Consider the following 24,558-nt stretch of genomic DNA (forward strand, 5'->3'; position numbering starts at 1 on the left):
TGTGCAAGCTAAGCAAGCATGCTACCACTACCATCGAGTCTCATCCCCACCTATCTGCCTGTCTATCTACTATTTTTATTTTGAGACAGGATTTCTATAAGCTGTTTGGGTGGCCTTGAGCTTACGATTCTACTTTCTCAGCCTAGTTAGTAGCTAGGATTAAAGGTGTGAGCCACCAAGTCCAGCTCAGCCCCCTCCCAGAACCACCTCTGTCCCAGCAGTAAAATGACATTTGAAATGACAAAAAAAAAAAGAATTTTGAGACAGATAATGTTTATTTTTCAACTGTAACTTAGATAATGCTAGATTGCTTTGCAGTGTGATTATACAAAATAATTTGTGTAATAGCTGTATGTGGGAGTATTGTTTCTCATTTGACAGACTTAAAAATATTTAACTATAACATAGTATTATGGTATTAATTTAAAGCTTCTTAATTTATAAGTTGGGCAGGTCTAACATGTATTGGTTCTTTCTTTTTTTCTGTTGGCTTTTTTTTTCCAAGACAGGATTTCTCTGTGTAGCTTTTGAGCCTGTCCAGGCACTCGCTCGTAGACCAGGCTGGCCTCAAACTCACAGAGATCCGCTTGCCTCTACCTCCCAAGTGCTAGGATTAAAGGCATCTGCCACCACCGCCTGGCATTTCTCTTGTTTTTGTTTTTGGGACAGTCTCACTATGTAGCCCTGGCTGTGCTGGAACTGGTATGTACACAAAGCTCCCAGAGACTACCTGCCTTTGTTGATGAAAGGCATGTACCACCCACACCTACCCTGGTTATTGATTTTTCAAATGATTCCTTCATGCTTTTAACCTTTTCCCTTATTTTCTTATTAATTCTTTTTTTTATGGATATGGTTTCATATGGCATCCCCTTTCCTTGAATATGTACCATAGTGGCCAAAATAGGACCTGTTGTGCCTACTAGGCCGACTCTACCAACTGAGCTGCACTCCCAGACCTCCGGGTGATTTTTCTCATTGACTTGAGTAGGGCTCTCTAAACTATGCAATAACTTCTGTAAAGCTGCGACTCCATGCTGCTTTTTTGGTTTGACAATTTCCAGTTCTCATATACACAATAACCTGAGAGCTCTAACTAGAATGATCTTGTGGGGTTTTGTTTGTTTGTTTGTTTGTTTTGGTCTTTCTTTTTCATGACATTGGTATTATTTCTGATTTGGGACTGTTGTAAATAATGCTGCTTTTGACAGACACAAAGACAAAAGCCCTGGCTGTCCTGTAGACCAAAACGGGCTTGTGCTCAGAGATCCACTTACCTTTGCCTTCAGAGTGCTGGGATTAAAGGGGTGCACCACCACACACAGCTGGTGTGTCAAGTCTTGAGTCTATCAATTTGTCTGAACTTAAGCTTTAACTCCAACTAGAGATCTGGGGATTCTTTAACTTGACTCACATTGCTTTGTTATCCTGTGTCATCTTATGTAATGTTTACAATTTCTCAGCTCATCATTTTTTTTACTATGTCTCAGACTTCCCTTTGGGGACAACTTTTATTTCTGAAGTGCACATGTTTAGGGTTTTGTTTTGGTTTTTGGTTTCTGAGACAAGGTTTCTCTGCGTAGCTCTGGTTGTCATACAACTTGCTCTGTAGATTAGGCTGGCCTCAAGATCAGCGATCCCACTGCCTCTGTTGAGTGCTGTGATTAAAGGCATGCACTACCAAGCCTGACTGCAGATCTGTTCTTTGGAAATTCACTTAGAATGTATATCTAGAGCTAGACCTGGATCCCCGACTGGTCAAAGACAGGAACACCAACCCCAAGCTTTTATTGTGGTCACCAGCATAGCACTATACAAGCTTATTATTATTGTAAGAGTTATTAGGGCCAGAGCTGATGTCCTGGAAACCCTAATGGGTGAGGCTCAGCCACACATCTGCAATAAACCATTCTAAGAGACTAAGAGAGGAGGGGGGAGGGGACGGGAAGAGAAAAGGAGGGAAGGAGGGAGAAAGATAGTCAGTGTAGTCACATTTGGATGAGATAAGGAATGAGAAAATCTAATGACCCTTGTGGTTGGTTGAATGAATATGGCCCCCAAAAGGAGTGGCACTATCAGGAGGTGTGGCCTTGTTGCAAGTATGTCACTGTAGGGGTGGGCTTTGGGTTCTTCTATGCTCAAGCTACTTTCAGCATCACAGCCCATTTCCTGTTGCCTTTTGATGAAGCCAGTACCACATCTACCTGCATGCTACCATGTTCCCTGCCATGATGATCATAGACTGAACCTCTAAACTGAAGCTGCTACCTCAATTAAATATTTTGCTATATCAGAGCTGCTGTGGTCATGGCATCTCTTCACAGCAATAGAAATCCTAACCAAGACACCCCCCAAGTTCATCTTTGTGGTTTAGGTTTGAAGTAGATGGCTGGAAGTGTGTATAGCTAAGCAGTCCCACCAAAGTATGGTTCTGCCCATTACCGTTGCAACATAGTCTCAGATTTAGTCTCTCCTGCAGGATGGTCTGATGAATTGTCAGAACTGTGTAAAATCTCTTCCCTGCAGACAAATTCTCTCCCTGGCTGGCTTTAGCCTCCTTTTTCCAGCATGAGATTCCCAGGAAAATCTCAGTTCCAAATGTCTCTGTAGACTTTACTTATTCCTGTAAGGTCGGTTACAATGTTATCTATAGTTTCTTGGCTAGTTTCTTTTTTTCTTTTTTTATCAAGTCAATTACATCTTTGAGTGTTTACTTCTCTCTCTCTTTTTTTTAAAGTTTATTTATTATGTATACAGTGTTCTGCCTGCATGTTTGCCTGCAGGTCAAAAGAGGGCATGGGATCTCATTACAGATGGTTGTGAGCCACCATGTGGGTGCTGGGAATTGAACTCAGATCCTCTGAAAGAACAGCCAGTGCTCTTAACCTCTGAGCCATCTCTCCAGCCCTCTTGGCTAGTTTCTTTTTTTTTTATTGAGTGGGTATGATATTTTTTTAATTTATTTATTAAAGATTTCTGCCTCCTCCCCGCCACCGCCTCCCATTTCCCCCCCCTCTCCCCCAATCAAGTCCCCCTCCCTCATCAGCCCGAAGAGCAATCAGGGTTCCCTGACCTGTGGGAAGTCCAAGGACCACCCACCTACATCCAGGTCTAGTAAGGTGAGCATCCAAACTGCCTAGGCTCCCACAAAGCCAGTACGTGCAGTAGGATCAAAAACCCAGTGCCATTGTTCTTGAGTTCTCAGTAGTCCTCATTGTCTGCTATGTTCAGCGAGTCCGGTTTTATCCCAGGCTTTTTCAGACCCAGGCCAGCTGGTCTTGGTGAGTTCCCGATAGAACATCCCCATTGTCTCAGTGTGTAGGTGCACCCCTCGCGGTCCTGAGTTCCTTGCTCGTGCTTTCTCTCCTTCTGCTCCTGATTTGGACCTTGAGATTTCAGTCCGGTGCTCCAATGTGGGTCTCTGTCTCCTTTCATCGCCTGATGAAGGTTAATATTCAGGAAGATGCCTATATGTTTTTCTTTGGGTTCACCTTCTTATTTAGCTTCTCTAGGATGGCGAATTATAGGCTCAATGTCCTTTATTTATGGCTAGAAACCAAATATGAGTGAGTACATCCCATGTTCCTCTTTTTGGGCTCTTGGCTAGTTTCTATACCATACTTCTATCTTGTTCACTTCCTTCTACCACCAAAAGAAAAGAGAATGGTGCAAACAGATCAGAGCCAAGAATTCATAGCAGGAGTTTGAAATTAGAAGCACAAGTGAGGGCGGAGACACAGCTCTTTGGTAGAGTGTTTATTTGGCACGCGTGAAACCTCCACATCAGTCCCTAGTACTGTGACAGGTAAATAAAAAGCTTTTTTCAGAGGAGGTTATGTTTCTGCAATAGGAATCTACTATGTAAGATAATCAAGGTACCACAGGGGCTGGAGAGATGGCTGCTTTTCCATAGGACCCAGGTCAGATCCTCAGCACTCACTTGGTGACTCACAATCTTCTGTAACTCCAATCCTGGGGAATTGGATGCCCTTTTCAGGCCTCTGTGGGCACCAGGCACTCTTGTGGTGCACAGATACAGGTAGGCAATACACCCATACACATAACAAAGTAATTTTTAAAAGTATTCTGTTCCCAAAGCCACAGTCTTGCCTCGACTTCTCATTATTTTTTTGCCTGTAAAAGTACATCACTGTTATCTCATCCTTTGGATGCTCAGGCCTCTAGTTCGTGGTCTTCATCCTGATAAGGGGCTTATGCCTTTCCCTCTGGTTAGCAGACTATGAGACAATGAAGTTTTTCTAAGAGTCTCACGCTTTGGGACAAAGGAAAGGCTGGGGTCACATGCTGGCGGGGATGGGGTGGGGTGGGGAGGAAGCTTGTTTCTCAGGGAGAGATTTAACAGTTCTGAAATCGGCTAGAGCCGGGCGGTGGTGGCACAGGCCTTTAATCCCAGCACTCGGGAGGCAGAGGCAGGCGGATCTCTGTGAGTTTGAGTCCAACCTGGTCTACAAAGGGAGTTCCAGGACAGGCTCCAAAGCTACAGAGAAACCCTGTCTCGAAAAACCAAAAGAAAAAAAGAAAAAAAAAATGAAATTGGCTAGACCATCTTGCAGGAGACACTGAGTCAACAATGGGTCAGTTTTGGCCTTGGCCACACCTTGACCAGAATTACTTAAGTTATTCATTTCTATCGCCCTCTACTTAAACCTAGACCTGGTCTATTTTTTTCCTCTTCCCAATGGAACCATATTTTAATAAATCTCCGATTTCTGCTCTTCATTAGTACTCTTTTTTTTTTTCTTTTTTGATTAGCTACTAAGAAGGGATGGCTGAACCTACTTTGTTAGGGTTGCCGGAGCCCGGGCTCTGATGATAAACAATTTAAGTAACCATACAACCATAGCTAATATTCCAAATCTCAACTAGGAGTACTGTCCTGATTAGTATCTTGGAGCATGTTCTAGATTGGTTTAAGTAATCTATGTGTTTCCAGAATATTGAGTCAGAACAGTACAGAGGTTGTGATGTTTACACCACGCAATTCAGGCGATTCAGACTCATTTCCTAAGTCTTTCAGGTACCCAAGGACGCTGGAGAAAGCAGAGCAACACACGATTGTGGGGAAAGTTAAAACACCAGCCTGAGGGACAACTGAAGAATGTACCTGCTGGGAAAAGGTCTTCTGGAACCTGAAGGTTTGGCTGTGTCTCCCCCTTGCGGTCAGCCCAGATCCCTGAGTTAGGGAATATAGGCCAACAACTCTCTGCGCAGCGTCTTTTGAGCGCCGGGCAGCGCGCATGCGTACAGACGGCGGGCCGGGTCCACAGAGGGATTTTGTTCCAGCAGGGAGGCTTTCCCCTGAGGCACTGATTCTTTCTCCTTCCGGCAAGTTCGGACCGGAAACGCAGTGTCGGGACTGCGGGCTTGTCGGCGCCCGGTCCTTTCCTTGTGGCAGCCGGGGCGTGGTCGCTGCGGGCCGGGCTCACGCGCGTCAGCGATGGAGGGGCAGCGGGTGGAGGTGGACGGCGGGATCATGGAAGGGGTAAGTGCGGCCCTGTGTGGGGCCGGGGCGAGGCGTGGCGGTGGGGACCTCCATTCAACGTCTCTCGTTTCTTGTCCCCGGTGCTATCCAGGGCGGCCAGATCCTCAGGGTCTCCACCGCCCTGAGCTGCCTCCTGGGCCTCCCCTTGCGCGTGCAGAAGATCCGTGCGGGCCGCAGCACACCGGGCCTCAGGTACTGCGGGCGCGTGGGAGTCGGGACCCTGAGTCTCGGTCGCCGGGCCGGGAGACCGGGATCGGAGCCCGGGTTGTGGGGCAGAGGATGCCCGGGGCAGCGTCCAGAGTGCAGCCCTCTCGCCCGTCTTTCCCGTCCCTAAGACGGGTTGCGAGTTGTCCTTGGGACGCATTGAAACACGGTAGTTTGTCACTTGTGTTTCCCTTAGATTCGCTCTCATCTAGCCCAGGGTAATCCCGAACTCCCTAGATGGGAATAATAACCTTGAACTTTTGATTCTCCTGTCTCCAATTCTCAAATGCTAGAATTACAACTCTGTGCCACCATGCCCAGTTTATATCGTTCTGGGGATGAAACCTAACGCTTCCTCCATCCTATGCACCACCACCGAGCCACATTCCTATCCCCCAATCAATCCATCTCGTTTTATAAGAATAGCAGTCAGATTGTTAGCACACACAATAGTGAGGGTTCATAGCTTGTCTTTAATTTAATTGTAGCTTTAAGGGGTCTTATTTAAACAATCCTATTTTGTGTGGGTTGAGGCCTCAACATAGGATTTAGGGGGTGAGAGGTGTCATGGGTTGGTTATTTAGTAGAAGGCAAGCAAGGCTGGTAGCACGTAGGTAGTTCTATTTTTCCTTTTATGCACACTTGGAATTTGTAACAGTTCCTCCGTGTGTTTGTAACCTAAATAACCAGTCTTGAGACCTTTAAAAAGTTGCCTATAAGCAGTGAGTCTAAGTGCGTTAAAAACCCCATTGAAGACACGGTACTTGCTTTCTGGCCATTGCTTCTGTAGCGGTTCCGTAGAGTGGGGTATTAATATAGGCAGTCTGATTGCACACGTTTTGATGCAGTATTATGACCTGAAGGCCTCAGCATTTATCTGGACTGGAAATGGTTCGCGATTTGTGTGATGGGAACCTGGAGGGGGCAGAAATCGGCTCAACAGAGATAACCTTCACACCGGAGAAGATCAGAGGTGGAATCCACACGGCGGATACGAAGACGGCAGGGTATGGCGCACTAGTGCTCCATCCAGGCTTCAGTTCCGGCGGGGCTTCTAATGCTTCCTGGGGGATGCTCCTTAACCCTTTAGAGATCCAGTTTTCTCCCCCTTAAAATGTAAATTATAGACCTTCCAAGGTTCAAGACAGTGGATGTGAAACTTTGAGTGCCTGCTTGTTGAGCCATAGCATTCATTCATTCATTCATTCATTCATTGAGACCGGGTTTCTCTGCGTGGCCTTGGCTGTTCTGTATCTTTGTACTTGTTGAGTTATAGCATTTATTCATTTATCATCCATCCATCCATCCATCCATCCATCCATTTATTTATTTAATTTTTTTATTGAGGCAGGATTTCTCTGAGTAGCTCTGGCTGTCCTGGAACTAGCTCTGTAGACCAGGCTGACTTTGAACTCACAGAGATCCTCCTGCCTCTGTCTCCCAGGTACTGGGATTAAAGGTTTGCTCCACCACTTGCTGGCCACATTTTTTTTTTCTAATATTTTTGGTGGTGATGGGTACTCAACGAAGGCCTCACAATCAAGAGGCTGAAGCCTTTTATTATTGATTTATTACCTCAACCCAGTTTGCTTATCATCTTTCTAATTGGAAATATTTCCCTGAGATTCAGGATTCTACCCTTTAGACACTGGAGTGTTCTGACTTCTGCATTGTCTGAGCCAGAAGTCCCACCGGTGTGCAGTAGCGAGTACAGCTGTCCTGAGAATCAAGAGACAGTACAGTTAAGCGTGTTCTGCCTTTTCCTTAGGAGTGTGTGCCTCTTGATGCAGGTTTCAATGCCTTGTGTTCTGTTCGCTGCTTCTCCATCGGAACTTCGTTTGAAAGGCGGAACTAATGCTGAGATGGCCCCACAGATTGATTACACCATGATGGTAAGGGGCTGCCTCGTGCTTTCTCTGTAAATATGTCTGCAATATCTTCGTGGACATTCCTCTTCAGGCATGTTTTCTAATTCTGTTGCAGGAGATGGGACAGATTAAGGTTCACTTTAGGGTTTGCATTATAAATTAAGATAGTATCCATACTGAGTTTTTAAGGGCCTAAAAGTATAATTATATAAATTGTATCAGTTATTATATAAATCACCAGTTTTTACTTTAGTACTGGTGTGCTTATGGGGGAAAAGTGGCACAGGTTGAGTGTAGCACTGAAATACCAAGTGTGCCAGAATTTGAGCCAGTGAGATGGCTCATTGGGTAACAACACTGGCTATGCAAGTCCGATGACCGAGTTCAGCCCCAGAACCACAGCAGAAGGCCAGAGCCGACCGCCCCATCAGTGCCGTGGTGCATGTACCCCTCCCCTGGGGCACAAGTGGAGCATTCCCACCTGACTTCGTGTGATGGGAGTGATCACAGCCCAGGTGCCGGTGACATTCACTCACTCCTTCAGAGTCTGTGTATAGCGTGTGAAACGTGAGTTTCATGTGTGCATCCCATCATCGTGTGTGTGCAAATGCTACAGAATCTGAGAAAGTCAGAAGCCCAAAGCCCTTCTGGGTCTGAGCATTTTCAGGTGAGGATATTCAATCTGTGTTAATTTTTTTCTCGAGGTTTATTGTGGCATAATTCTTTACAGTTAAATTTATTCCTTTAAATTTAGTTTTAGGAATTTTTTACATATAGATACACGTGAACCAATTTTCATAGCTAAGATGTGGGATAGTTTTATTTAAAAACAAACAAACAAACATACTCTTTATGGGTCCTGTTCCTAACTCCTGGCAACCACTTTTCCATTTTCTTTTAGTTTTGCTTTTTTCACAATGCCATCTAAAGTAGTAATGCGTGTGTGTGTGTGTCATTAGAATTAGGTCTTTTTCCCCCTCTTTTCAAACAGGATCATTATATCCCAGGTTGGCCTTAAATTGCTGTGTCGGGAGGGTAACCTTGTGTTTCCAATGCTCCGCTTCTACTTGCAGGTCTAGAGTTGCAAGTGTGCCCCACTATGGCCAGTTTTGCTGGAAAATGACTTCGTGCATGCTAGCCAGGCATGTTACCAACTAAGCTCCGTGCTAGTTCCTGGGTCTAGATTTTTTCACTTACATGATAAATTTGAGACTCAGTGTTACTGAAGTAAAGGCCAAGTGGTTTTATTCTGTATAGGAACCAGTTTGTTTATCTGCTCATGAGTTGGAGGTCTCTTGAGTTGCTTCCATGTTTTGGCAATTTTGAATAAATTCACTACTAAGATGTGCAGACACTGCCAAAATATGTTTCAGCCCTGTCTGTCCTCTTTGTTACCTGTGAAAGCTCCTGCATCCCACCGAGCATTGGTGGCTTTTGTGCTCAAGTCCCCCTTACCTCGCTCCACATCTGAGTGTTTGAAGTGTTTGGGTGTGGGAGACCCAGAGCTTTACACGTGTTAGGCAAGCGCTCTGCCCTGGGCTGCATCACCACTCCTGTCTTTGAAAAAAAGCAAAACAGAAATTTAGTGCCGTCCATAGCTCCTACACACATGGAGACAACCTAGAGAAAGGAGCCAAACTCTCAAGTAGATCGCATGTGTTTTCGTAGGCTTTAGGCTTAATTACTGTCTTCTTGTGAAGTGCTGCCATTATGATGGACGGCATCATCTTTTTAGTGTGCTGAGATGTGTAATGAAGGTCACTTCCTCTTTACCTAGTAATTCACATAGAGGAAACTGCTCAGTCTAAGCCACTGTGGAAGGTGACTGTTAAGGTCTTTGAGCATAGCCTTGTATAAACTACAATTATCATTGTGTAGCATCCAAGGAAGATACTCTTAGAGCAGCGGTTCTCCACCTATGAGTTGCCGCAACCCCCTTTGGGGGTCAAATATCAGATATCCTGCATATCAGATGGTTACATTACAATTCACAGCAGTAGCAAACTTACGGATATGAAGTAGCTTTGAAGTAATCTTTGGTTGGGGGTCATCGCACAATGAGGAGTTGTAGTAAAGGGTATAGTGTTAGGAAGGTTGAACTTCACTGCTTTAGAGGATGGATTGATAAATTTTACTCAACTGTTATGTTATTTAAATATTGTTTGGGAAGAACTTATGATATTATGAAAAATGTTCCTAATATGAAATGAGAATAATGGAGGGTAAAGTGTCGATCTGATAGATTCAGCACATTGAGAAGCAGTATATAGTGGAAGGCTGTTCACGAGCGCCCTCTTGTGTCCCTTTGTGCGCACTGTTGTTACCACCGGGAGGACTGGTGTGTGGGGTGTGCGGCGCTGCCCTTAGGTAGACTTGCTCAGTGCTCAGCTGTGCACCGGGGTTCTTGTATGCACAGAAGAATTGCTCTCGGTATTGCTGTTGTCCCTCTGGATCTGTAGCACCTACAGACCAGCTTACTGCTTGGCTTTTTTATTTAATAATTGAACTTGGTGAATCTCTGCACACCAGTGGCTAAAGTAACAATTGACTTTTTCAGGTTTTCAAGCCAATCGTTGAGAAATTCGGTTTCAAGTTTAATTGTGACGTTAAAATGAGGTGAGTTACTCAGTCTTTAGTGTCCCACCCCATCCTTCCGACAGCAGTGCTGGGGACCCAACGCAGGGGCTTGTGCGTGCCAGGCCGGTGCCCTGTCAATGAGTTATATCCTCGGCCCTTAATCTTTTTCATCTATTACAAGTTCTGAAATTAGTGGAAAAGTTATGTTTAGAGAACTATTACTCTGATACTGTTAATGTGTTATGTTTCATGATAAGTTTCTTTTTCTTTTCTTTTCTTTCTTTCTTTCTTTTTTTTTTTTCTGAGACAGGGTTTCTCTGTTTAACGGTTCTGGCTGTCCAGAAACTCAGTCTGTAGACTAGGCTAGCCTCAAATTCACAGAGATCCTATTGCCTTTGCTTTCTGAGTTCTAGGATTAAAAGTGTGCACCACCAGCACCCAACTTCATGATAAATTTCTTACAGAAAGTAATTGTACTTTGTGGCTTAAAGGTAAACTGTAGAGCTACGGGACCTTATCTGATACCCGCGATGTTCATTTGTTCACTGAGAGAAAGTTTCATGGGAAGATTTCCTTAGCTATTGCTATGTATTATACATGCCTGTATTATCCACACGTGTGTTCTCCACTCCTGTATTATCCATCACTGGGTTGTCCGCATGTGTGTTATCCACCCCTGTGTTAGCCATGACTATACCACCCACACTGGTGTTATCCACACGTGTGTTATTCGCTCCTGTGTTATCCACGTGTGTGTTATCTGCGCCTCTGAACAGGCAGAGGAGTCCCTGTGTGGACACCTGCACTAGGCTCTCTGGAGTCATGAAGAGGCTGCTTCCCAGTGTAGTCAGAGTTGACGTCCTAAGAAAGCCCGGCCTTAGGGATGTGTCTGTAAGGTTGTCCTCTGCTCTTCAGTAACAAGAGTGAAAGACGTGTCCTGGAGCTTAATGCTCTATGGTCTTGCCCCAGTTTCTCTCTAGTTTCACTCTCCCTCCTACTTTCAAGTTGCCGCAGACTACTCGGTGGGTTGCCTGCTGTCTTAAACTGCTTTGCCCCTTTACATTCATGTTATTTATATCCCCTGCTTACTTAAAAATTAGAGATCTTTACTTATTTATTTTTTCGAGACAGGGTTTTTCTGTGTATCTTTGGCTGAGACCAGGCTGGCCTCTAACTCACAGAGATCCACCTGCCTCTGCCTCCTGAGTGCTGGGATCAAAGGCATGCGCCACCACACTCGGCTAGAAATCTTATTTAAAAATAGAAAATTTCTATTTGGACCGTCTTTGGATGCATTCACACTTATTCTTCATCTGTTGGTACCTCTTTGCAGCCATATTTTTAATCTTAGTAGATTGTAAACTACGTCATCTCCTAACTACTTGGAGCGTAGCAGTTCTCAGCATCTGCAATAAATGAATAGAACTGAGGTAAAATTTTGTTAGTGTTGAGTGGTTATGTATTGATCAGATATTAATCTGAGTGCCTGTCATATGCCAGCTCCGATTTTAAGCCTGGAAAACAAACCAGTAGAGCCCGTGTCACAGAGAGTATGCTCTCAAACAGCACTTTGAATAGTGAGGAAAATGTTCTGCGCTGTCTTCAGTGGTCATCACTGCCCTGTACCCATTGAGCCCCTGAAATAGTCTCATGTCACTGGGACGATGATTTCTCTTTGTCCTGTGGGTTGAACCCAGGGCCTCGTGTTCACATGCTAAGTCAGTAGTCGTATGTATCTTCAGACCGCAGAGTGGACACCCGAGACTGCAGATAGGAGTCAGGCCTTTCCGTGTATCTCCACAATTTACATATTGTTTGGTATCATTCCTGTGACTGCAATGTGTTGTCAGACTTTACTTTGTCATGTACTCAGTTATGGAGAGGTATTTGTTCTACTTTTCCTAGGGGCTATTACCCAAAAGGGGGCGGTGAAGTTGTTGTCCGAATGTCACCAGTTAAACAGTTGGACCCAATAAATCTGACTGATCGTGGCTCTGTGGCCAAGATTTATGGGAGAGCTTTTGTTGCTGGAGTTTTGCCACTAAAAGTAAGTTGTCTTAGTGCTCTTAGAAGTGTATGGACACTTTGATAGTGCTACAACATTCAAGTTTTTGAGAATATTCTTTGTTTCTTTCAAAATAAGAGTCTCAGACACTTTGAGGTTTTGTTTGATTTTTCTTTTCTTCTTCTGAGGTTTTTGTTCTTGTTTAAAGTAGGGTCTTTTGAATAGCCCAGGCTTCCTGGAACTTACTGGGTAGACCAGATGGTCTTGAACTTTCAACACTCTTCCTGTCTCTACCTCTAAAATGTTGTTAGTTTGTTTTTTCAAAACGGGGACTCCTGTAGTTCTGATATAGCTGATGATGGCCTTGAACTTACAGGCCTAGGAAATCCCAGGATTCATATGAGCTGGGCAACACACTCCCCCCTGAGCTACATGCCCACCCTGAGAACTTTTATTTTTAATTATGTTTATTTCTTTTGTGTGGGTGGGGATCGGGCTGCATTCCAGGGCACACGTGTGGAAGTAGGTGGCAGTGCATGCCACAGTGTGTGTGTGGAGACAAAGGCCAGCCCACGGGAGCCCACTGGACCCATTTCACTCCCTCACCATGTGATCCCTGGAGCTCTGACTCATGTCACAGGCTTGCCAGCAGGTGCCTTTACCCTCTGAGCCATCTCAACCAAGGTGGCCCACAAAACATATTTATTTTGTTTGTTCCGTTTTGTTTCAGATAGGGTTCACCATGTAACTCTGACTGGCTTGAAACTCACCATGAACATCAGGCTGGCTTCAAACTTAGAGAGTTCTACTTGTTTCTGTCTTTCAAATAGTGATATTAAAGGTGTGCCCCATCCTGCCTGGCAGAATTTTTTTTTTGTTTTGTTTTCTTTTTTGTGGCGATATTTTTTTATGCTATAACAAATAAAACTTGCCTGAAATTCAGAGTGCAGAGCTAAGCAATAGAGGCTAGGCAGTGGTGGCACACACTACTAAGACCAATTAGAATTTGTGCTATAGTGTTTTGCTTTTAAGCTTTGTTGTTATTTTGTGTATGTGTGTGTTGTAATTTGTTTGTTTGTTTGATTGTTTGGTTGGTTGGTTTTTCAAAATAGGGTTTCACTGTGTTGTATAGTCCTGGCTGTCCTGGATCTCACTCTGTACACTAAGGTAGCCTCAAACTCACAGAGATCCCCTGCCTCTGCTTCCCAAGTGCTGGGATTAAAGGCATCCACCACTGCCCAACTTTTGAACTTTTATTATTTTTGTGTGTATTTTGCATTTATATGTTTCATGTATATGCAGTGCCTTATGAGGCCAGAAGAGGGCATTGGATCCCTTTGGGACTGGATTGGCAGATGGTGGTAAGCTGCCATGTGGGTGCTTGGTATCAAAAATGGGCCCCCAGGAAGAATAGACAGTGTTCTTAACTGCTGAGACATTGTTCCAACCCAGTGTTCTTAACTGCTGAGACATTGTTCCAACCCCTAATATTTTATCCTTATGTGTATGAGTTTTCCTTTCATATATGAATGTGTACCGCATGTGTGCCTTGTGCCTACAGAGGCCAGAAGAGGATGTTAAATCCTCTGAAACTGGAGTCAAGGGTTGGCTGTTAGCAACCGTGTGGGTGCTGAGAACTGAACTCATATCCTCTGCAAGAACAGCTTTTAACTGCTGAACCATCATTCCAGTTCCCCAGAACTTAATTTGGATGTCTTTTCTTTTACATTTTTCTTAAGTCAGAGCTCTCTCTGGAAGTTTTTAAATGGTGCATGGAAAAGCTGACTATGTATAATTTTGTAGGATTGAAAGCAATTGTGAACAGCCAGAGCTACACAATACAGTCACACCCTATCTCAAAAAACAAACCAAAAGAGAGGGGAAAAAAAAAGTTTAAAAACTAATTGTCCAAATAACCAGTGATGAATTCATTTTCCTTTTCTGATTTTCCAAAATAGGTAGCAAAAGACATGGCGGCGGCGGCCGTGCGCTGCATCAGAAAGGAGATCAGGGATCTCTACGTCAACATCCAGCCTCTGCAGGAGCCCAGGGACCAAGCGTTTGGCAACGGGAGTGGAATCATGTGAGAGCATGGACTTAGACATTTCCTGATGTCATTACCCATCAAAGAGTTGAAGGACTGTTGCTCAGTTTAGGGTTTTACAACATATTTGTAAGGGAATTTCCACCTAAAACAACAGTTTAGTGAATTAGTGTGGTTATTTGAGTGAAGCTTGGTGTCACATGGCTGTACTTCCCAACTCACGAGACAGGGGTTGAGAGTCAGAAGTTTGAGGGCACCTTAGACCTAGGCTGCACAACGTGTTTGAAGGCAGACTGGAAGCTACTGCCTTAAATCAAACGTAAGCAAAACACCAAGAAAATGAGCATTGTGATTTTGTTTCCTAAGGTATTTTGTACTTTGTAGACGTTTATCTGTGGGTCCCATGATCATAATTCAAGCAACTCCAGATAAAAGTACTTGGGAAAAACAAGTTTCTGTTGTAAGTGTACAGGCATTTTTTCCCCTTGTCGTTCCTTAAACAGTACAGTGTAATGACTGTACAAACTGAGCACTTTGCAGTACGAGTCTAAGTAATCTAGAGATGATTCAGAGTACAAGTTCGATGCCAATGTTACCTCAGTTCTCTTTTGTTTTTGAAATAAGGCCTCACGTAGTATAGTCTGACTTTGAACTTTGTATATGTTGAAGGATCTCCTTGAACTCATGATCCCCCTCCTTCCCTTCTGGGAGGACAGGTGTGTGTCACATGCTCAGCCTGTTATTTGGTTTGTTGAATCAGATCTCACTCTGTAGTCCAGGCTGGCCTCAGATGGTCCATAATCCTGGTGTCTCCCCTGCCCCAAGTGCTGGATTACAGGTGTGAGCTAGTTGATACGATATTGTTTAAATAAAGGTCTAGGACATCCTTAGATTTTAGTATCCTCGTGTAGATCCTGAACACCCCATGAATACTGAGGGACAATTGTAGTGAACTTAAATTGTTGTTGTTTTTTAAGATTTATTATTTTAGTTACATGTATGTGGGTGTAGGCATTTATGGAGTACAGAAGGGGACACTGAGTTCTTAGTACTTGTGAGCTGCCCTATGTGATGCTAGGTACTGGACTTGGGTCCTCTGCAAGAGCAGTTTTCTTAGCCACTGAACTCTCTCTCCAGCCCCCTGAATTTAAATATTTAAGCTAATCAGAAAGTAATCTTTGAAACTAACGCTAACAGAAATATTTCCAGTTTTTTAAAGATGCCTTAAGTATGAAACTAATTTACAAATACTTAGTGTGGTAATGATGTCTTCAAGTTACAAAAATTCTTTAATTGATGTTTTTGAAGTGTAGAAGCACAGTGTTTTGTGGATACTTAAATTTCAAGTCACCTTATTGAGAAAAGTACAAAGGTTAAAGTAAGCGCTTGCTGTCTTTGCAAGTACTGTGTAATAAACCCTGGAACACAGGCAAGTCTGCATGAAGACCTTTTCATTGCAGATGACCATAGGGTGCTTTCTAACACTGAGCTGGTAACGACCCAGTTAATGACAGAATACGGGTAGGGGAGGGGGCGGCTTTCTTTACATGTGAGTACATTAGAATCTGCAGACTTTGCCCAGCGCCACTGTCTGGGAGGAGTTTCACTACTGCAGTGAGGTGACCAGATTTAATTTTGCTTGTTTAACAGTAACTAGCCTCTTGTGTTACATTGATGTGAAAGTTAAAAGTACTACTGTGTGGTAATTACCCTCTCTTCCTCCTGTGTAGTTAAAGTACTACTGTGTGGTAACTACCCTCTCTTCCTCCTGTGTAGTTAAAGTACTACTGTGTGGTAATTACCCTCTCTTCCTCCTGTGTAGTTAAAGTACTACTGTGTGGTAACTACCCTCTCTTCCTCCTGTGTAGTTAAAGTACTACTGTGTGGTAACTACCCTCTCTTCCTCCTGTGTAGTTAAAGTACTACTGTGTGGTAACTACCCTCTCTTCCTCCTGTGTAGTTAAAGTACTACTGTGTGGTAACTACCCTCTCTTCCTCCTGTGTAGTTAAAGTACTACTGTGTGGTAACTACCCTCTCTTCCTCCTGTGTAGCATTGTTGCTGAGACATCCACTGGCTGCTTGTTTGCTGGATCATCGCTTGGCAAACGAGGTACAGTGAAGGAGAGGGGTCTATAATTCCTACTGTCACTAAAAAAGTCTCTCTTCAGGGTAGACAGTTGAGAATGATGAGTGACATTTTAAAGATAGCACCAACTATTAGAGTTAACAAATTCTTCGTTTCTCCCAACTTTGTATTTTGAGAAAATCTCTCCTAGGTGCACCAGTTGTGAATATTTAGCTACGTGTTATGTACATTTCTGAACTGTTTCAGTGTTCATTGTGGGTGCCATGCCTCAGTCATGAACTGCAGCAGGCATTCCCAATACCCTCAGATTCACAGTGTTAGCCTTACACCTGAGGAATTTGTTACAGAGACATACCCACACATTAACTTAAGCAAGTTGCCTAGGAACAATGTTGAATTTATTTATTTATGTTTGTATAGTATTGACCTATCATGGTTATTGACTCTTTTATTCTACTTTGTTACTTTATTTGGTTTTCTTCAGACAAGGTCAGCCCTCATTGGCCTGTTAATCACTGTGTAGCCCAGCCTGGCAATTCTGCAAGTGCTGGGATTGCGGGCATGTGCCACTGTGCCCAGCTTAGTTTGTCTTTAGTACAGAATTCTCTGTTTGCTTTTTCTTTTTAATTCTCACGATACTGACATTTGGAAAAGTTCAGAACATTTTTCTCAACAGAGTTCCTCATAGTTTGCATTTGTTGGTTGTCTTATGCTCAGAGCTTTCCTGTGGACATTGTGTGTACTTGATTATATATATGATCCAGTAAATGTAAAGACATAAAATACAAACAAAATTATCTTATTCTGAGCTTTTAAGAAATTTTTATCTGGAGCCACAGATTTCTTTTAAAGAATATAGAATTTGACTTTTATTACTTCTGATAGACTTATTTTGTATTTATCTTTGTACCAAAGACTTAGAATGTCTAGGAAAGTAGGAACCAGATGAGCCAGAGACGTGCTCACAATGATTTAGAACCTGTTCGGATCTTGGTGTTTGGGATTTGTTGTTGTGTGCAATGATATCTTGCCCTGAAGCCCACGCTGACCTCAGACCTAAGCCTTGCCAACTTCTGAGCTCAACAGTGAAAGACTAAACTTTAAGTGGTTGCTCTGAGAATGTCACCTGTTCTTTTTTAAGATGATACTGAAAATCCTTCAATTCCTATGAGATTTTCTGTGACTAATTATAACTTGTGCAAATCACAAGTTTTAGATTGTGGGTTATAGCTTTGTCATAAACTGGCCTTAGATATTTTTCTACGTGTTTGTTTCCTAGTCTTTATGGAAGGCTGTATTATCATAACACAAGAAGGAAGAAATGAATGATTGCAAAGTTCCTTGCAAAAACAAAAAAACTGGCCTTATAATTAATTATTTAAAAATTAATTTTATATATGTGTGTATGTGTATGAGTGTTTTGCCTACATGTATGTCTGAGCACCACTTTCGTGTCTGATACCCAGGGAGATCAGAAGAGGGTGTTGGACCCTATGGAACTAGAATTACTGTTGTGAGCTATCATATAGGTGCTGGGAATTGAACCTGGGTCCCCTGAAAGAGCATTCAGTGCTCTTGATTGTGTATCCTTCTCCAATCTTTGTTATTTTGGTTTTGTACTTGTTTTTCACAAACCTGGGTAAGCTATGGCCTCACACATGAATTGAGCCACGCCCCCAGCCAGCCCTGAGTAGTGTTTGTAAGCAGTGCATACCATGGAGCACATGGGAGGCCAGAGGAGTCTTTCAAGGGCCAGTTCTCCATTTTCACCCTGTGGGTTTTGGAACTTGAACTTGGGTCATCAGACTTGGCCACAGGAGCCTCTCTACTGACTGAACCATCTCACTGGCTTCATAATTAGTATTTTTTTTTTTGATATTCCACAAAATATATTTTAAAGTGACAATGAAGGTCATTACATATTGATAAAGTAAGAAACCCAACAAGAGGGTGTATAAACACATATTCTTGTCACATTGGTGTACCCAATTTTATAAAACAAACATTATTAAATATGATATAAGAGATAGAGCTCCCCAATACTTCGGGTGATTTCAATACATGATTATTACCTATAGACAGGTCATCAAAACAAAAGTAAATAGTGAAACCGAAGAATGGATAAAGAAGATGTGGTACATTTACACAATGGAGTACTACATGGCAGAAAAAAATGGCATCTTCATATTTGCAAGCAATAGATGAATCTAGAAAATATCATATCTGAGGTAATCCAGACCCAGAAGAACAAATATAATATGTACTCACTCATAAGTGGCTTTTAGACAAAGCAAAGAAAAACCAGCCTACAATTCACAATCCCATAATTAGTGTTTTTTAAGCAGGTACCAAACAACCTACGTTTCCTCCACTTGTTCATCGACACATTGGCATTTCTCAAGTTTCAGAAGATTAGATAACATAGACGCTTCCCAAAAAGTGTATTGGTTAATTAACATCCAGGGCCTAAAAAAAGGTACCTCAGTGCCAATTGGGATGTACCATTTGAACTCTGGGATAGAATTTTGCTCTGTAGCCCAGGCTGGCCTTGAACCTGGAACAGTCCTTTGTAGATTCTCAAGTGCTGGGATTTCAAGTGTGTGTCACCTTATTTAGTTCAGTTAAACTTGATGACTTGGAGTAATTTGTTATTTTCTTTATTATTACACCTGCTATTTTAGGTGTGAATGCAGACAAGGTTGGAATTGAAGCTGCTGAAATGCTATTAGCAAATCTTAGACATGGTGGCACTGTGGACGAGTATCTGCAAGACCAGGTAATGACAATGACACTTTCAGGAACAAAACCATTCTTTCTGCTAGCTTTGAGCATAATTATGTTGAATACAAATTTCTTTAATTGTGGTATCAAAATCCAGATACTTCTGTCTCATTCTCTTGGTCTCAATGCAAGGTATGTCTAGATATGTCTGTACTGGAACGTTTTGTTTTTCTTTTATTTTGAGATGGGATCTTGCTTTCTAGCTCAAGCTAATTTGGAATTCTCAATATGCACTTTGTCTCTTGAGTGCTGGGATTACAGATAAGTGTCACCATACTTGACTTATAGTTTTTTCACATGTTATTTAATTATAGAAAGTCCTATTCCAATCATTGAAAAAGTTTTCTTTAGAGTTTATGTTCCTGGAATTTCAGTGCCTGCCTTTCTCGGCCTGTCTTTAGCACACCTGCCTTGTTCTCAGTCTGTCTTCGCTTAGTTCTGGAGTGCTCTTTCTTCTTCTAGCCGCTTTGCTAGCTAGTTGCTGTCGTCTTCTTGTCAGTTTTAAAGTGCTTGAGGCTCATGTTTTCTTACCTGTCTTTCCTTCCTTGGTTACCTTTTCCAGTCTCATGACTTAAGTACCAATCGAATGGTGACACCCCCAGATCCGTCACTGCGCAAACCTTTTTATGTGCTCATTTGTTGTTTTCCTGTGCCTGTCAATACCTCGACTAGGTTATGTCACCTCCTCAAACTCAGGAGCAGACTCACCCTGGGAAGTGCTCTTGAGTGTGTACCTCCACTCTTCTTTCTCTAACCTCACATTCACCGTCCTGTCTCAGCCTCCAGAGTGTTGGGCTCACAGGTGTGCACGCCCAGGCCTGGCAGAGATGCTCCTATGTTTCACTGTCTGTGTGTTTCCCTTTCTACCATATCTTTCTCTCAAGTCACCAGTTTCTCTCCTTTTAGGAGTGTGCTCTCAGGCTGGCTGGAGTCTTGTGGTTGATCCTCAAAACAAAGAAAAAAAGGGAGAAAGAAGAAGAGGGTTTCTTCAGGATTTCTTGACCATTTTTTTTTTGGGACAGTTTTCCTTATGTTTGGTCATTTCTTTCTTGCCTAAGTCCATATCCCCAGGATTCTATAGTCTCCATTTGCCTTTTAAAATGCAATTTTAGAAGAGTAGAAAGATTTATCATGTATGCCAGCTTGCAGAAATATTTGGTCTAATAAGTATAACAGTGTCCAGCTCTCTATTTTATTCTGAAACATAAAATTTTAAAAGTCAGTCTTGCTAAACATGTATTAAGTCACAGACTCTGGTTGACACACAATCTCTGTCACCATCTAAAACTCCTGGAAATGTGGAAATTATTCTTTTAATTTCTTTTTAAAGCCATTTTGATTTCTAGTAGCATTTTCCTTAGCTGTAGAATTTGGAATTCTAAATCTTAGCATATTTGTGAGATTTTTCTTCTTTGTTCCTTTTTAATAGCTGATTATTTTCATGGCACTAGCCAATGGAATTTCCAGAATAAAAACAGGACCAGTCACACTCCACACACAGACTGCTATACATTTTGCTGAACAACTAGCAAAGGTGAGTGTCCTGTTAGAATGACTAACTGGGTTAATAAGCAGGAAACCCTGTAATAATCATGATTGGTGCTGCTCGTGGGCTCCCTGTATGGTGGGCTCTCAGCTCCCTCAGCACCGTCTCTGTGTGGCTGCCTGTGTAACCATGGTGAGTGCCTGTGGGTAAACTGAGACGGAGAGTAGATTGTTGGAGGTCTGCAGCTCCTGTTCACAGCCTGGGTTTTGAGCACACCAGGAGGACATTTTTGAAGGCCCGGTGGTTCTGTGGCTATGAGTGAAGACATTCTGCTCTTACTACTGTGTGAGCTTGTGTTTACACCTTTTCTTCAGGACTCTTCACTTTAAAACCAATGTTAATTTCTTTGTGGAGAATCTACAAAGTATTTTCTCTGGCTAGTAAAGCCATTGTTGTGTTTTCTTCCTTTTCAAATTACCTCTCACTGTGTCTTACTGTGAATACACACAGCTTCTTCTTTTCCTTATCCAGTACCATAGCATATTTTTATTTTGGGATTTATTTTTATTTCTTGCATGATTATAGTTTAGTTTTATTGAGTCAAGGTCTCAGTCTGTATTTTGGGCTGTCTTTGAACTTCCTAGGTAGACCAGTAGTACTTGTGGCCCTCTGGCCTTAGCCTCTGGAGTGCTGGGTTACAGCAGGAGCCACCACACCCACATGTTATATTCTCTGTAATATAGTTCTGTAAAATTTATGACTCAGATTTTATGAGGTTGCTGACTTTTTTGAAATTATAAAGTAGTTCACATTAGGCATGGCAGTGAGCACCTGTAATCCAGCATTTGGGAGGCAGAGGTCAGCTCTGTCTACCTGGCACATTTCAGGCCAGCCTAGGCTATAAGACATGACTCTTTCCTAGGGCAGTGCTGGTGCATGCCTTTAATACCAGCACTTGGGAGGCAGAGGTGAGCAGATCTCTATGAGTTCAAGGCCAGCCTCATCTGAGAGTTCCAGGACAGGTTCTAAAAGTTAAAGAGAAACCCTGTCTCAAACACACACACACACACACACACACACACACACACACACACACACACACAAAGATAGTAACTTTCAAAACAAGAGCAATAAAAAGATTATAAAATATCTGCATTGCATTCTCTAAAAATATTTTTTAATTGAAAATAGTTATTTCCATACAAAATATTCTGATTATAGTTCCCTATTTCATCTCCTCCCAGATCCTCCCCACCGTCTCATGGTTCCAACACAACACCTTTCTTAAGGAAACAAACAAGCAAATAAAAAGACAAGAATAAAACAAAATGAACAAACTAACAAACAGCAATAATAATATAATAAAATAATAGTAATAACAAAGAGAAAAGAATAAAAAAGAAGCAAAGAGCACAACACACACACACACCCTAGAGAATATCCTTCATGAGCCAGACATGGTGGTGCATGCTTAGAATTGTAGCACTTGGGAGGAGGATTATAGCTGAAGGCCAGTACCAGTGCTATATAACAAAACCCTGTGTCAGATGCCCTCTTCACTTCCTCTGTCACCAGAAATAATTCTCTAGCAAAGGTGAGTGTCCTGTCAGAACGACTATCCTGGTTAATAAGCAGGAAACCCAGTAATAATCATGGTTGGTGCTGCTCGTGGGCTCCCTGCATGGTGGGCTCTCAGCTCCCTCAGCGTCCGTCTCTGTGTGGCTGCCTGTGTAACCAGGGAAATAAAGTATCACAGCTGGGGAGGTACACAAAGCCTGTCACCCTGCTTTTTCTTCTTTACAACTCTTCGCAACTTCTACTCTAGTTTTGGTAGTTGCCATTGTAAGAAATAGATGGGTTTCAAGAAAAGCCTGATAGGGTTCAAGAAAAGCCTGGTTGGGAGAATTGAAGGCAGATGGTATCTGGTGACAGCAGTGAATTAACTATTTTATAATAGCCTTGATTCCCTTGTTTCTTGCTTTTTGTGTTTTACTGTCCTGGGAATCCAAACCAATGATTTTTGCATGTCAGGCAAGCATCTGTCACTGAGCTTCATCCTATTAGTATTAATAGTTTTAAATTTACCTTTATTTTATATTTATGAATGGTTTGCCTGCATTTATGTCTGTGCCACATTTGTGCCTGATTCCCCGGGAAGCCAGAAAGGGGTGTCTGCTCTCCTGGAACTGGAGTTATAGGTGATTCTCTATGTGAGTGCTAGGATTGGATCTGGGTCCTCTATAAGAACAGCCAATGCTGTTGAGTGCTTAGTCATCTCTTCAGCCCCATGCAGTATTTACAGTTACTACTCTTCTCCATCATAGATCGATGATCTTAACTAGGTGGTATCAAGTTTAATTTATTCTTTGTAGCTTTCAGTTTTATAATATGTTGTATATTAACACTTAAGTACGCTTAACTGAGTAGACACCCCTGAACTGGGGTGTTTGTGACTTTTGTTTGTAATTCATCTCTGTGTGTATGTATATGTGTGGTTTTTTGTTTTTTTTTTTTTTTTTGAGACAGGGTTTTTCTGTGTAGCCTTGCTGTCCTGGAACTCACTCTGTAGGTAGACCAGGCTGGCCTTGGACTCAAAGGTCCTCCTGCCTCTGCCTCCTGAGTGCTGGGATTAAAGGTGTATACCACCACACCCAGACTCTTTGTTGTATTTTAACTGGGTAATTTGGGCCAATGTATCTTTATTTTTCTGTGGTTCAGTATGACTAAGTCATCTGTAAAAATATGGGACTTGAACTAGATCTTTTAGGCTTTGTAAGTGTGGTTAAGCATAAATTTGAAGTGATTTCCCTCTTACTTGTGTTTCATATTTTCATGTTTGTAATTTAAAAAATGCAGCCACACATAAAAGTTTGCTCTGTGTTCAGTGTTTGTGCATTCCACAGTGACTTTTAGATGCCTGCTTGTACAGCACCCAGTTACATAAACAGAAACTGAAAGCTTGTGAAGGTTGCTGGTCAGTAAGACCACAGGATGATGGTTTCAAGTTGCATTTTAGAGACTCCTAAAACTTAAGGATTTGAAATCCCTTTGCCAGAATCTCAAACCATTTGATTGTTTTTACTTACATTCAGTTTTATTAAACGGAACTGCATTTACCTAAAATGATTCTTCCAGAGCACAGAGACAAATCACATATTTCAAAGCCAGCTTCAGCTAACAAGTGAGAACGAGAGCGTTAAGCTCAATGATGGAGGATGTTAGTCACCACAGCCCTCCGCCCCACCTACCCTTCTGAACTAGCGTCTTGAATTATGTATTTAGAGAATTAAATTGGCAGGAAAAATTTAGTGAGAGCAAATAATGTCATATCTGACAGGTAAATGATTCAGACCTGTGTTTTAGAAAAACAGGGGAAGAGAAAATGTGCCAGCAACAGTCGATGGCGTAGAAGCCACACTTGCCACGGCTGCACGTGTCTCTGTGCTCTTAGTCAGTGGCCGTGGAGGGGAGCCTGGTTCCTCTGTCCTAGCAGACAACAGTCAACAAGAACCATCCATGGTCCTCAGACAAAATAAGCTACTGAATTTCTTCACAAGTCACTTGATTTTTGTGTGACAAATGGATTTGATGTGAACTCTCTTCCTTAACTTGGAGTTCTAGGACTGTGCTTTCGTCCTCTACATGTGTCCTTACGTAGTAATATTCTGCTTCCAGGCCAAATTTACTGTGAAGAAATCAGAAGAGGAAGAAGATGCCTCTAAAGACACTTACATCATTGAGTGTGAAGGGATCGGGATGACAAACCCACATCTCTAGGGTATTTATTCCCTGTTGCACTAACTGATTTATATGTGCTGTAGCACAGAGCCTACCAAGGAAGATACTGCAGGGCTTGGCTGACTTTGGGGATGCAGTGCGTTCAGTTGCTGGGACTACTTCCTCGTGGTTGGCACAACTTGAATATCTTCTGAGATGTAAACAGTAAAAGACAAAACTTGCTAAATATAATAGTAAATTTCAATATTAAAGTATTGAAATCAAA

General features: G+C 42.5%; 1 protein-coding gene across 2 annotated transcripts; it reads left to right on the forward strand.

Annotated features, from left to right (window-relative positions):
- Nucleotides 1-5,258: 5,258 nt before the first annotated feature.
- Nucleotides 5,259-24,558, forward strand: Rtca (RNA 3'-terminal phosphate cyclase). 2 transcript variants are annotated; one of them, XM_075981528.1, is made up of 11 exons: nucleotides 5,259-5,503; nucleotides 5,595-5,695; nucleotides 6,571-6,714; nucleotides 7,476-7,599; nucleotides 10,133-10,191; nucleotides 12,058-12,199; nucleotides 14,116-14,240; nucleotides 16,254-16,312; nucleotides 18,970-19,064; nucleotides 20,499-20,603; nucleotides 24,231-24,558. In XM_075981528.1, the coding sequence occupies exons 1-11, from the start codon at nucleotides 5,459-5,461 to the stop codon at nucleotides 24,330-24,332; spliced, it is 1,101 nt and encodes a 366-aa protein (XP_075837643.1). In that variant the 5' UTR covers nucleotides 5,259-5,458; the 3' UTR covers nucleotides 24,333-24,558. The 2 variants fall into 2 exon arrangements, with proteins under 2 accessions (XP_075837643.1, XP_075837644.1); XM_075981529.1 differs by lacking the exon at nucleotides 5,259-5,503 and having other exon boundaries at nucleotides 5,596-5,695; nucleotides 6,556-6,714.

This window comes from Microtus pennsylvanicus, chromosome 7 (assembly GCF_037038515.1).
Source record: "Microtus pennsylvanicus isolate mMicPen1 chromosome 7, mMicPen1.hap1, whole genome shotgun sequence".
NCBI classification, from domain to species: Eukaryota; Metazoa; Chordata; class Mammalia; order Rodentia; family Cricetidae; genus Microtus; species Microtus pennsylvanicus.